The sequence below is a fragment of the Strix uralensis genome, chromosome 23 (genome assembly GCF_047716275.1).
Source record: "Strix uralensis isolate ZFMK-TIS-50842 chromosome 23, bStrUra1, whole genome shotgun sequence".
In the NCBI taxonomy this organism is placed as follows: Eukaryota; Metazoa; Chordata; class Aves; order Strigiformes; family Strigidae; genus Strix; species Strix uralensis.
In genome coordinates this window covers 8,111,155-8,124,853 of record NC_133994.1, presented here as the reverse complement: position 1 = coordinate 8,124,853, position 13,699 = coordinate 8,111,155, and the positions used below count along the sequence as shown (strand labels likewise).

The 13,699-nt window shown below is 41.6% G+C and overlaps 1 protein-coding gene across 2 annotated transcripts in view; it reads left to right on the top strand.

Moving 5' to 3' along the window:
- The window catches only part of SPEN (spen family transcriptional repressor), a 70,484-nt gene that overhangs the window by 43,169 nt on the left and 13,616 nt on the right, over positions 1-13,699 (top strand). For both annotated transcript variants that reach the window (XM_074893181.1, XM_074893180.1), the window contains exons 4-10: positions 3,824-3,984; positions 5,283-5,483; positions 6,355-6,506; positions 8,851-8,976; positions 9,557-9,670; positions 10,872-10,985; positions 12,661-12,761. In XM_074893181.1, coding sequence (XP_074749282.1) covers positions 3,824-3,984; positions 5,283-5,483; positions 6,355-6,506; positions 8,851-8,976; positions 9,557-9,670; positions 10,872-10,985; positions 12,661-12,761 — 969 coding nt within the window. The remainder of the gene's footprint in view (positions 1-3,823; positions 3,985-5,282; positions 5,484-6,354; positions 6,507-8,850; positions 8,977-9,556; positions 9,671-10,871; positions 10,986-12,660; positions 12,762-13,699) is intronic.

Here is a 13,699-nt window from a genome sequence, read left to right as displayed (position 1 = left end):
TGTCCTGGTTAACTGCTCAAGTTCTTCATAAATGAGCAGACGTCACCAGAAAAAGTCTGCAAACCACCAAAGAGGCAACTGAAGCTGTAAGCCCAAGACGTTTAAAAAAGCAAATTCCCAGCACAGGCTCCCTCTCTGTGCAACGCGTGTGTTGTGACAGCTCAGGAGATTAGTTTTTTCTGTGTGCTGGCATTCTGCTCCGCTGAGTTTACATGGATGTTGAAGAGCAGGTTTTCCCGTGTAGGGAAAAGGCTGTGTGCCAGAGCACGCTCCGCTTCTGGAAAAAATCATCGTGGGTTTAATACCGTTAGTGGAAGTGCAAAATTCAGTTACAAAGCCATTTTCTTTATGCCATTTTTGGCCTGCCCCAAGACCTATTGATTATTTGAAATACTTTCAAGAAGGAGGTTATCAGAGCTCTTGTTTTAACCTGTTAACATTCACATGTTAAAGTTTCCCTAGCCTGTTTTTCTAAAAGCCTCATGAACTAACTTTTCACTCGAAGAATTTTTAATAACTTATTTTCTGCGACTTGGCAAAGGACAGTTGTTTTCAAAATTACTCATAGGGAAAAGAAAAGCCATATTCTCATTTTAATATTCTGGGAACATACCCTCGTGCAGTTTGCATGCTTTAGTTTCCTATATTTTTAAAGCCGGGGTAGTTGAAAAGGAGTTCTGTTTTTCTGCTTGAGACTACATATAATTCACTGTCAGATGCTTTATTTTGATTCTGCTGTGTGCTATAACTGGATGACACAGCAGCTATAATTAACTCTTCCATCATTCTCCTATTCACAGAACATAAAACCTTTGACTTACTTTTGAATTATTATATCCACATTTCTTCAGTTGGAAAAGTGACGAGGCTTTCCCTAAAGAAAGGAGAATTGTTCTTGCTACCATTTTTTCCCCTTTCTAAAAAGAGAGTCAGGAAATACTTTTTTTTTTTTTTTTTTTTTTCCCCTGGAATGTCTCAGAAAGTCTTGATTTGCTTAGGGACACATATCCCTAAAACTCCCCGGGGAAGTGGAAATTGTCAGCATGATCTTTGTTTCCCAAAGTTGTGTGGAATTCAAACTCTTGTCGTAGAATTTATCACCCTGATAGACTGCTGTTTCGTTGCTTGTATGTCTTAGAGTATTACCCGGAGATTATCTTTTTTCCCCAGTGCAATGCTGTGATTTTAACAGTATGTTCCATATTTTAAACATCGTCATTAAAAAAAAAAAAACAACAACCACCTAAAAATAGCCTGTTCCCATTTTAAAGCACTGCTTAAATAGAAATTCAATGTTTCTTCTCACTTAAAAGATACAATCTTAGCAAAATAGAGTATTTAAGATGCTTTAGGAAGGACGTAGTTGATCATAATACCAAGCATCAAGATGTGAAAAGGGAAAGTAAAATTACGTACGGGGCAGAGGCTTGCTGCAGCCCTAAAATCTTATTTTAGCCTTTCCCAGGGGAATGGTAAACCACGCGGTACTGCTCTCAGCTTGGGAATTATTTTCAGATTCTCCCCACACACATTCTCTGACTATATTTGTGTATTAAACTAAGTTTCTCTATTATTTGCCAATTTATTTCATAGTAGTAGGTGATTGCTGATGTTACCCCTTGAGACTACTGTGTTCATGTGGCGCCAGGTTTGTCCTCCGTTTCCCAAAATGCTGTAGAGAAGAACTTCAATGTAACGAGGACTTGAGGTGATCCAGCATTGACAGAGTTAGCAGAAAGGTCGGAGGCAGAGGGAATGGGATAAATGGGCAGAAGATGAAGAGTGAACTGCAGCATGCTTCACTTTCAGCAATGAAATAGTTTATTCATGAAGAGAGCATGAAAGCAGGTTGCACAAATGCAGGTGAGGCAAAAAGAAAGGCACTTTACAAATTTGGAAGAAAAAATGGGGCTGTGAGCGAGCATCTTGGTGGTAGGAGCTGAGAAACACAAGGGACTGTAGATTGGAAGGGGAAACGTTACTGTATATGAAATAACAGGTTGGGTGGTGCAGGGCAGCTGCCCCTTGGCGAGCGTATAGCAGAGCCAGCCTTGGAAGAGGAGGGCAGGAGGAAGGGCTCAGTTTTTCACTCCTTTTCTGGCATGGCTTTATTTTCTCCTCTCCCAAAGCGCCGCTGAACTTCCTCCTCCGGGGATGGGGGAGTAGGAGGAGAGTGTGTGGGAAAGGCACCAATGTGTGAAGCGGCTCCATGTTGGCTGCATGGGAGGGTTGTAATGAGAGGGTGAGACTGGGAGGAGAGTTTCTCATGTTTATTATTACTTCTGTGTTTTTGACCTTTTTGTTTGGTTTTGTTTTGGTCTGGCGTGCTTTTATATCCTTCGATTGTTTGTAAGCGTTTTGGGACAGAGATTGTCGCTTCTGCGCCTCCAAATATAATGGGGACAGAGCCCAGGGGCTTTCAGTAATGTGCCACAGCTCTTGTTACACCAAGATGTTCAGGGAAAAAAAAAAAAACAGTTTTCTGGAATGTTTTAAGAAAAATGACTCTGTCACTGTTACCCTGGCGTTATATAAACTGCACACCCACAAAAGAGTGTAGTAGAAGAGGTCACAAAATCAAATCATGAAAATGATTAGAAGCCTGAAATGGTTTCCCTGAGAAAAGACTAGCAAAAATGTTAAATGGTTTAATCTAAAGAGGCAATATAAGAAGCCTATGAAATAATTTAAGATAAGAAAAAAAAAAACCAAAACTTGCTTGTTGTTCTTCTGATATGATGCGGAGAGGAACATAAAAATTCAATCGAAAGCAGCAAATTTAAAACTTGACAGGGTTATTTTTGTATGTGGCAGATCTCCCCCCTCCAGCCTCCGAGTTAAAATTCCAGCAGAATTTTTTAGAAGGCTGCTCGTGTAATGGAGAATGAGAGTCTCCAGGGTTATGTCAGACAAAATTATTTTTAGCGATGTTATAAGCCCTCATGCCTCGGGGAAGAAATCAGCCACTGAAGAAGATGACGTGTCCCCACTGGGCAAGCTTTAATAACATTATTCTCTGTATTTCTTACTCTCCTGTGAAGCATCTAACAATCTGCACCGTCAAGAGTTGGTGGACTAGATTGACTCCCTGTATGATCTAATATGCAAATCCTGTTCTACCATAATTATTGTTTATAAAAGATGTTCTTGGGTCTGAATTCCTCATACCCTGAAGTTGGCTGTTGAGGCTGAGCCTGCAGATAGCGTTTGCTGGTTCATACACATCTGCCCGGGTTATTCTCGAGCAAGTTGACCAAAAATACTTGCCATGATATTTTCACAAGAAATTTTTGTATCATCAGAGGTACAGATCTTTTTTTAAAGATATGCCAGAGACAAAAAGGAGAACTCTAGGGCCGGCTCTCGGATTGACAGCGGTGCCTGCGAGCATGATAATTCTTTTTTGTACACGAGAGTGCTGGGAGGGATTCTTAGGCTTCGGCAGACCTGTGTGTCCTCTCTGTATTTCTCCAGTCTTCCCACACAGCTCCTGAGCTGATACAACATTGTATTACGCTTAATTAAATCTCCGCCATTGTCACAGCGCGTAACAGGATCTATCTGACATTTCACCCATATTCCGTTTCCGTGACTGTCTCCTCTGAGGGCTTTGCAGGAGAATATTTGTAGAATGACTCTAAATTCCTGTGTCTAACTGGGCTGTGTTACAGAAACGGGTTTTTCTGCATCAGGCAGAGGAGAGAGGAAGGCCTGTAGATGAGCAAAAACTCTGACTGTTTGCTTTTTTAAATAAAATACCTGTGTCCCCTGGTCGCTTTGCGTGGCCGTGCGCTCATCTGTCCTTTCCTTCTGCCGTTCATAGCAGTGACTCCAGCAGCAGCTCAAGCGACGAGTCCCCAGCACGGTCAGTTCAGTCGACAGCCGTCCCAGCGCCTGCGTCCCAGCTGCTTCCATCTCTGGAGAAAGATGAACCCCGGAAAAGTTTTGGGATCAAGGTTCAAAATCTTCCAGTGCGCTCAACAGGTAAATTCACTTTGGAAAGTGCAGTAGGGAAAAAAGGAATAGGAAGCAGGCTAGGGCCTGGTTAAATAACCTCGATGGTGTCTGTGACACAGCAGCCATGTGCTGCCTCTGAGAACGGGATTCTCTCTCTGCTTCTGCCTCGGTTCTTGCGTGACAGTGGAAAAATTGCTTAATTAGTGACCATCTGTGAGAAATCCTGCAGGTCCCGAACTCGAGTCCCTGGGCTTGAGCACTTGGAGCTACTGGAGCTGGTGCTTTGAAACAGTAATGTGGAGTTCCCCGGGGACAAACCTGAGGCATCTCAAATTTTTCACTTAAAACTTGGACCGTTTATTCTCGCCCTGCTTCAGTTTCTTTTTTAATACAAAAACTTCAGGGTTTTCTGTTGCAGTGTTGAGTGCTGTAAAACACCCATGAGCATATTTGTAATGGCACTGAATATTGCATGGTAAATAATGCAAGAAACCACTCACTGAGGAGTGCACGTGATCGCTGTCTGTTCCCTGTGCTGAATGCAGGAGCGATCCCATAGAAAAAAACAGCATGGGACCATTTGTAAATGGGTTGTAACATAATTCATGGATACAAAGGCACTGGCTGAACTAAACTAACATGTCTTGTCCTTGTGAGCAGCATACCTCACAATGTTAATACTCTTTCTGTTGATTTTGTTTCTGTAATATTCCTTGAAGTGACGTGACACACTGAGGTAAATACCCCACAGATCCCAAGCGGACGGTGGGGTTGTGAGTCAAATTTTACAAAATCTGATGAATCTACTTCGTTATCTTTCCAAACTGACTGAACTGAATGCTCTGTAACTTTGATCTCCGTTCCAGGTGCCTCATCCCAGCTTTGGAAAACTGCTCTCCGCAGTATCCATGAGGGATTATTAATGAAATAACACTGTCTATTTCTTCTGCATCTTGAATGGGATGTCTCTTAGAAGTAATAACCATACACTCTTAGAAGTAATAACCATACACTCTTAGAAGTAATAACCATACACTCTTAGAAGTAATAACCATACACTGCCAGCTTTAGCAATGTAAAACCTTGCGCGTGTAGTTTCTTGGGTTTAAAAATCAAGGCAGAGAGAAGGATCAGCCGGAAGCTTTTGACATTGGCAGAATTAACATCCAGAATTAAAAAGGCACTTCTGTGAACACTGAGATTCAGGTTAAACTGGGTGAAGTCACATTTCTGAAGGAAGATCGGATTTCTTCATGTCTTTTATGGTGCTATTAAATTGGTAAAATGCATGTTTTTATAGTACTAATGTTTATTTGTTGGTTTAGATACAAGCCTTAAAGATGGACTTTTCCACGAATTCAAGAAGTACGGCAAGGTGACGTCGGTGCAGATTCATGGGGCTTCTGAGGAACGGTATGGACTGGTGTTCTTCCGACAGCAGGAAGACCAGGAAAAAGCACTAAATGCCTCGAAAGGAAAACTTTTCTTTGGCATGCAGATTGAAGTCACGGCCTGGATAGGACCAGGTAAGGTCCACACCCTTCTCGCACTGGACACGTGAACCCCTCTGGGCATATTCATGGGCTGTTGTAAAGAGGCAGCATAAGAGTAAGAAATGTTAAAACTGCCTTTCTGCAGAAACCTAATTTAAAGAAACTGGGAAAAATGCCAGGATAAATTCCAGAGCAAGAAGAGTGGATGCTCTTAGGTCAAACAGGGAGAGAGTTCCAGTCGGAAACCTCAGAGAAGGAAACCTGCCATCCTCTCAAACAGTGGGATTTGCTGGCTGCTGGAAGAAACAATCTCATCTTCCATGTCTCAGTGGAGCAGAAGCCAGTGGGTAGTGTAAGCACAGCACTCACAGGCTTCTTTTCTCTGCTTTTAATTAAAACAGCTAACGATGGCTGCATTTTTGAGGCTAAGGCAGCATAGCCCAGGTGACCGACCAGTGAAAACTGTAGCATTGAACACGTGGTCGTTAGTCTGTACTTCAGTTGCTTGTTTAAAATTGGATTTGTGAAAACAAACTTCTTTCATGTGCTGTTCCCCCCGCAAGTATGGTGAAGCCTTATTCGAATTCATGCATTCAAGCATTAATACTTATTAAAAGGGTAAATTTCTAGAGAAGCAGTTGGAGAATGCAGCCGCCTTTCACCTGAGGATGCTCAAATTCCTCAGCACTCACCCAGTGGTACGATGCAGAGGTTTCAAATTCCATGTAAATAACAGAATTCACAAGTGTAGTACTGCGTATTTTTGTCAGAGACATCGGTTACTCTCGTTCAGATCATATCTGCTCGTCAGGAAGTAGACTTGAACAAACAAATCAACATGAACTGAACCCACATGGAAAACACCTCTGTGCATTACAAATTTCTTGCTCTCTTTTGCTTCTAGAAACAGAAAGCGAGAATGAATTTCGTCCTTTGGATGAAAGGATAGATGAGTTTCACCCGAAAGCAACGAGAACTCTCTTCATCGGCAACCTGGAGAAAACAACCACCTACCATGACCTTCGCAACATCTTTCAGCGCTTTGGTGGAATAGTGGTATGTGAATTCCCTGTACTATGTAGGGTGTCATTGCCTGTTCTTTCTGTACAGACCTGTAAAATGCTAGGAGCAGTGGTAAATTGTAATGTTGATGCCAGGTAATTCAGTGTTTATATAATAATCTGAGCCATTCATCTTGCTAGAATATATCTGAAAGCTTTTCTTTGTGCTTAGAGTGAAATCTTAGCACGTGGGTAGATAATGTAGCAGCAGAAGCAGTCCTAAGAGCATTTACCAGAAATGTGTCTTCTGCTGGCCTGGAGCATTTGCACAAGAGCGTTGCTAGGTAGTTGGGATGTAAATATACCTGGTCTTATCTTCCTGTTGAATCGGTACAACTCTGTGAAGTCTCAGTTTCCTGTTGATCTCTGAAACGAAGGTTTTAGTTGCTGCATGTGGAAGTAGCCATCAGCTGTGACAGTCTGTGCCCTGACAATAGGGCAGAAGAGGCCTGGAGCAGATGGATTAGTGATGACACACGTGGGATTTGGGTTTTCAGCTGAGCAGGCGTATCTGAACGAGACAGAGCAGCAGTCATCCCCCTCTCCTCTCTCATGCCGCTTTCTATCAAGTCTTACCAATATTGCATTTAAGAGAAATCTTCCAGAAAAGTGACGTAACTATCCACAGTCAGTTTAATTAATTGAATTTGGGCTTCAACACTGATAGTTTATGTACTCACTGGTAGCTGTGGCTGCTCATCAACATGCTGTGCCTTATTCATTCTGCTCTGAAATATTTTTGTAACCGTTGAGGTATCAGTCACACATACCAGGAACCCCATACGTACTTCCCCTCAAAAAGAAGGGGAGGCGTGCTTCCATATATGATGTGGACAAATATAAAATTTACATTTTATGATGTCTGGCAGCTCTTGTGCATCCAGCCTCCGCTGTATCCTTGACATCAACACTGATTTATGAATTCATGCAGTGTCTGCGGCTTAAACCCTTTTCTAATGTTATACCAGCAGAGCTGTCCTGATAAAGATGCTTATCAGCAGTAGTGCACTGGCTTGTAAATTGGCTTTGCTGTGAAATAGTGCTGTCCTGTCAACATTATTAATCGGTCAGAATTCAGCAGCAGTGCTGCCTTGTACAGTTTCCATGAAAACTTACAAGCTCAGGTGGAAAAGGGACCCGCTTTATAACCTTTCCGGTGGATAATGAGCAAAGTAATGGTATTTTATTTGCCTGTCAGAAGGAATTGCTTGCCCAGGGTGAGTGGTCAGGTACAATTTGCCACGGTTGCAATAGTGCTACTTCAGACTCTTGGAAATGTACTCCTCTATTAGTATTCCACTTAAATCATTAGGCCAGGGCTGTAGTAGTCTAACAGTTGTGTAAATCTCCCTGTTTACTTCTGTTTTCCCAGATAAAGAGCTCTTGGGTGAGACCGTATCAAACTGCTGCCTTGTCCCTAAATTTATTAACCATGAAATTAGTCTGTCCTGGATGTTGGAATGTTTGTGCTTAAATTCGTGTGCTGGCGTTGGCATGTAGCTCACAAAGGAAGCTTGTGCTATTTAAACAAATATAACGAAACACTCCACCTTTCTATTTTCAGCTCGGAATGAATCATAATATCATGAGTTTGTTCAGCGGCTTTCGGTACATTTGCCAGTACTAGTGCTGAGCTTGAATGCTAACCAAGTGTCAACTCCAAGCTTGCTGGGTTTTTTTTAAGTCGATTAAAATCAACCTTTATTAGGCTTTCATAGCTTTCTTGTGACTGCACTTTTGAATGGGCCTGTGTTGGCTTGGGATCAACTACCAGCAGCGATAGAAGTTGAGGATCTTTCTTGCCTTTGCCATATCAGTGCCAAGTTGGTTCAAGAGAAGAGTCCAGCATCACTTTCTGTTTCTAGGAACAGGATGGATCTTGTTTATTTGGAAAAGAAACCCCGCTTGCCTCTTGGCTCAGAAATGAGGATTGGAGCAAGTTGTTTTCTCTTGAGCCTTTGCGAGCGAAAATTAATCTGTATTTCTTTGATTCTGAGTTGTCTCTGCTTGACATAATATTAACAAACTAAAGCTACTGTTTGTTGATCAGGTCAGACTTACTTTTGCAGAGTTGAATTTTAAATCTGCATTACGAAGAGCTTTCCCCTGTGTCAGTAAGGGTTTGGTTTCGCCATTGAGTGAGATACAGCAGAACAGTGAAGTTTTTAGCAGTCTACTATTGTTTAAATCCTCTCTCTGAAGAAAATATTAATTAAAGAGTGCTTGCTGTGCCATGTGTGTGTCTCAAAAAAAAGTCACTTAGATCTAATTGACACTGCTGAATATCCTTTTCAGCCTGTTGCTGACTGTCGGTTGTTCTGTTCTGTGTTTTTCCCCAGGATATCGACATTAAGAAAGTGAACGGTGTTCCGCAGTATGCATTCCTGCAGTACTGTGATATTGCAAGTGTCTGTAAAGCAATTAAGAAGATGGATGGGGAATATCTTGGAAATAACCGGCTCAAGGTAAAGAAATCCTCCCGTGGGCTGTATCCTTCCCCTCGTTACTTTCATTTACAGCATCATGGGATATCTTGCAGCAGCATAGTTTATGGAAGTACGATGGTTTTTAATGCGTAGGACAGATTAGAGTGTGATGCTTTCGACCACCACCATAATTGGGATTAATCCGCATTTTTGTTGGCTGTCTCAGCAAGGAGCCCCAGGATTGAGTAGACTTGGAGACTGACATTCCCTGGCCCTGAAGGTCCGTGTCTGGCGAGGCTGTGCTGGGAAGCTGTACCGATACCGATGATAAACAGAGGCTGTCAGTCCCCAGAGCTGTCAAGCTGTCACTTTTCAGATGCATTCAAATTGTAGAAAAACCAAATGTTGTCAAACACTGTATTTGTTTAAGCATGCAGAATTATTTTCATTAATTGCTATTTGATTTTTGTCTTGCTTGCACCTGTGCAAGATGCTAATTTTAGAAAATCTGTACAAATGACTAGCTTTCTTCAAATAACTCTATAATTAGGCGTGCTCTGTTCAGTTAGTTCAATGCTTGTGAATTGTACTGATGGAAGTTTTGCCCTTTTGTGTTCAGCTGGGTTTTGGAAAGAGCATGCCTACAAACTGCGTGTGGTTAGATGGGCTCTCTACAAACGTTACGGATCAGTATTTAACTCGACATTTCTGCCGATACGGGCCTGTGGTAAAGGTAGGTGGGAGGCTTTGGCGTGTGGTTTGAAGTTGTTACTGTCTTCCTTTCTTCCCATCCTGTCCTTTCAACCCCAACTGTCCAGGGCTTTATAGCTCAGGTAGAGAAATTCTCTCTGGGGTGTAATCTGGCCAGCAGGGCTCTGTAGCTTTGCATCCTGCTGATCCGATATGTAGAGCAGTTGTTTCTGATGTTTTGGGGAAAAAAAAAAAAAAAAAAAGTATTTTGTATGAGCCGAGATAATGAGTATTGGAAACCATTTGTTGCTCTTGTGCAGTACAGTCTCTCCCCAACAAAATTTCTTTAGAAGGCTAACACTGGAGGAACAGCAGTCTAATTATGTAGTTACACTCATGCATGTTAATTACATGATTAGACATAACTCTATTTTTTTTTTTAATCAGGCTAAAAAATGACTTTTTAAAATCAGTTAGGATAGTCACACTGACAAAAGGATGTGAAAGAAGAGAGAAAGTCAGTGATGGTGCCACGTACCCGTGTCACACAGTGGGAGGGCATTACCTGCCCCACTGTGGGTCAGTGCTAGTGATTTATGCACGTGCTTAAACTTAAGCATGCGCATTGTCCCGTGTTCTTCTGTTGGACATTGATGTGCTCAAAGTTAAGCAGCGTGGGTAAATCTTCACAGGATCAGGGTCTTGCCTCCTTAAAGGATTTTTGTGGGTTTGTGTTGCAGCTTTGACATTCTTTATTGTAGCTGTTGTTGCTTGAATAATAAATTAACGTTGCTAAAGGAAGCTCATATTTGAAAATTGGACGTTCAGCAACTGACGAGTGGTACTGCAGACTGTGATAACAAAACCTGTTTCCATTTGGGATTAAATGTTCCCTTTACCTTTTTTCCCCCCTAAAACACATTGGAAATTTTTCAAAAAACTAAAAAGTAAAGAGAAACTACAAAACTCAGTCACCAAAGAAAAAAATTGAAAGTAAAATACAGAAAAACAAAATAAAGGCATAATATACCTCAAGCCACAATATCCACAATTCAAAGCAGTCCCGTGTCCTTTTATTGTCTCTTCATTACAATACGCCTCATCAGAAAAGCCTGGAAATTTATCTTGCTAAAAATTATTTCCTTACTGGTATCCTCATGACTTAGGATTTTGTTGGGACTGACATTAAGTCCTGTGGATGAGGCTCTTATTTGGTTTTTGTTTTGTTTTTTTGTTTTTTACAGGTGGTGTTTGACCGCTTAAAAGGCATGGCCCTGGTTCTCTACAATGAGATTGAATATGCACAAGCAGCTGTAAAAGAGACCAAGGGGAGGAAAATCGGTGGGAATAAAATTAAGGTGTGCAGAATGACCTCCAAAACAAAACAAAAAAAAAAAAGAGAAACAAATTGTATTTAGGCCTTACCCCTTAAATGCTGGCATTTGCAGACTGCCAGACAAAAGGAATACTTAGTGGGACACGTATGTCCCAGACACCAAAGGCTTAAACTATTTTTTTTATATACTCGGCTTATCAAGATGTTAGGGTGTCTTGAACTGTTACTTACAAAGCCTTTTCCAGTATTCTGCCGTTTGTTTCACTGAACTTGTCTCTCTAAGCTCCTGAGTGTTGGTGTCCATGTTACTGCCTCATTTACCTGCATCCAAGGCAAACTTTTGTCTGTTTTCATGTTAAAAAAGTGAAAGCTGAGGGGTGTGAGTTCCTCCGGGATAACACATCGCTGCATTTCAGCTGCTCCGTGCTGATGTCCAGGCTCCCGACCTGGCCGAGGCCACCTGCGGTGGCTCGCACACCATCGTTGTGGGCTATGGCAGCCCGAGCGTGCAGTCTGCTCTTGCAGTGACAGCTCCTTCCTTGTAACAGATTAAAAAAAAAAATAATTAAAAACACTACTTAAAAAAATAGAGAGAAAGTACTTTTTCCTGGAGCAACACATTTATGGGGATGTCTTGGATTTGGGTGAATGTGGTAATACCTGTCACGACTGTCCCATCAGTTCCACTAATTGGGGACGTAAGGTGTCAGCCAACCCTCTGAATTATCTTCCTCCTCCTCCTTTCTTCTCTCCTAAAGAATGGGTAATGATTTCAAGCATGATCTCTCACCTGGTGTGTGTTATTAACCTAGCAACTTCACACCCGTTGGGGTTAGGAGTTGGATATACTGCAGTTTCTAAGCGTGGTGGTGGAATATAACTAGTCTTACATGCAGTAAAATGCGTGGTCATTTAAAAGTTTCATATCTTGTGTTTGTGGGTCTTGCTACTTAGTGACTTTGGAACAAGCAACACCCTTAGTGCGTGTATATCTCTGCTCCACTGCTGTGGTTCTACAAATGTCTAGGCTGATTAAAAAAAAAAAAAAAAAAAAGAAAAGAGGAACTAGAATGTTAAAAATATTGCATTATGTGACGTACACGTAGTTGAATCCATTCTAATCCTTAATTTTTTGCATCAGCTCTGCCATTAGCTTCTTGATATTGTCACCCTTGGCTAGAAAACATCCACTCTTTGAGTAGCTAAAATAGGAGCTGCAATTCAGGAGGCTTGGTTCCCTTCCTGTCCCTGCTTTTGCCTTGCTGTATGACCCCGGGCAAAAAGCGTGGAGTCTGAGATAGATTAATAATACTGACCTGCTGTAGCACTGCGTTGACATAAAAGGGACTTTGGAACTGTAATTGGAGTCGTAGTATTAAAAACGTCAATACCACGATAATAATGTGTATTTTTCCTGCTGGTTTACTGAACAGAAGCCTCTGGTCTGGCAGCTACAACAACATACCTCAGTGAGGAGGTAGTTACATAGCTCCATGCAGCTACACCAAGTTGAGAGAGAAAGGTCTTTATTCCTGGAGAGTGTAGGGCCAGTCCTGAGAACCATTTGATGTTTTTTTTTAAATAGTATCACCCCCAGTTTCAGTTCTGCTCCTGTCTTCAGACTGCAGCAGGCAGTGAGATGTTGTCAAAATGGGCTGTTTTCTCTCACTGAACGTGATTTATGCTTTATTTTTCAGGTGGACTTTGCAAATCGAGAAAGTCAGTTGGCATTTTATCATTCCATGGAGAAAACGGGTCAAGATATCAGAGACTTTTATGAAATGCTGGCAGAAAGAAGGCACGTGTCAATACCTTTATTACAGTCTTTCGTTTTTCCAGCGTCGCTTTAAGTGCAATTAAACTTCCTTCAGGCCATAATTACTAAACAAACACTTGGTTTTGTTCCTCTCAACTTTCACCTTCTTTTTAAAGTTTTATTAACAACATTTTAGCGTATTTTGAATGTCTTTCACCTTTTCAGGTTTTTTTTTTAAACAAATTTAGGTGGTCGGACTTACTGTGCAGATTAAAGCAGGCAGGATATCGCACATCTGAAGTGTAGTTGGTTACTGAAATTAATACTTAGGTGGAGGTTTCGGCTATCTGCGTGATCTATATATTTAGTATCTGGTTACTGTGCTGGGTCACCAGGACACAGTTGTGAGTCGTTCATCATTTCTTAGGAATGCAAAGAATAGCTTGTCGGTAATGCCTTCCTGTGCCCTCGAGACAAATGTGTATGTTAACGGGTGTATATAGAGTCTGATAAACTACTGCTGCTCATCTTCTGAGCAGAGAGTAAAATTTAGTCTTTCGCCTACCTCTTTTCAACAGTTTAGTTTGTTAACTTGATAATAAAACACAAGTGAGGCTGCAATTTAATATTTTTTTTTTTTTTTTTGCTATTTGACATGAAAAATGTGTTCTGTGTTGGTGCCCTTCTGCAGCATCTGTCGTGACAGTGTCTGGCCATTTTGCACATGCTGCAACGGCTTGTGTTCCCCCTGCATGGCCACTTATCTCTGCAGACCCTGGCTGAGAGCAGCCTGGCACAGAAGCACTCTGCATTTTGTGCTTTTTTTTCCTCCAGTGGCTGAATAATCCATCCATGTTTTTATTACCTTCAGAGGCTGGCTTAATTGTTAGGGTTCTGGTTTACCTGTGAGTAAGCCCAGCATGACACTGATTGTACCTGTGAGCTAGATAAATTCATTGGGTTTTTTGCAGCAAAATAGA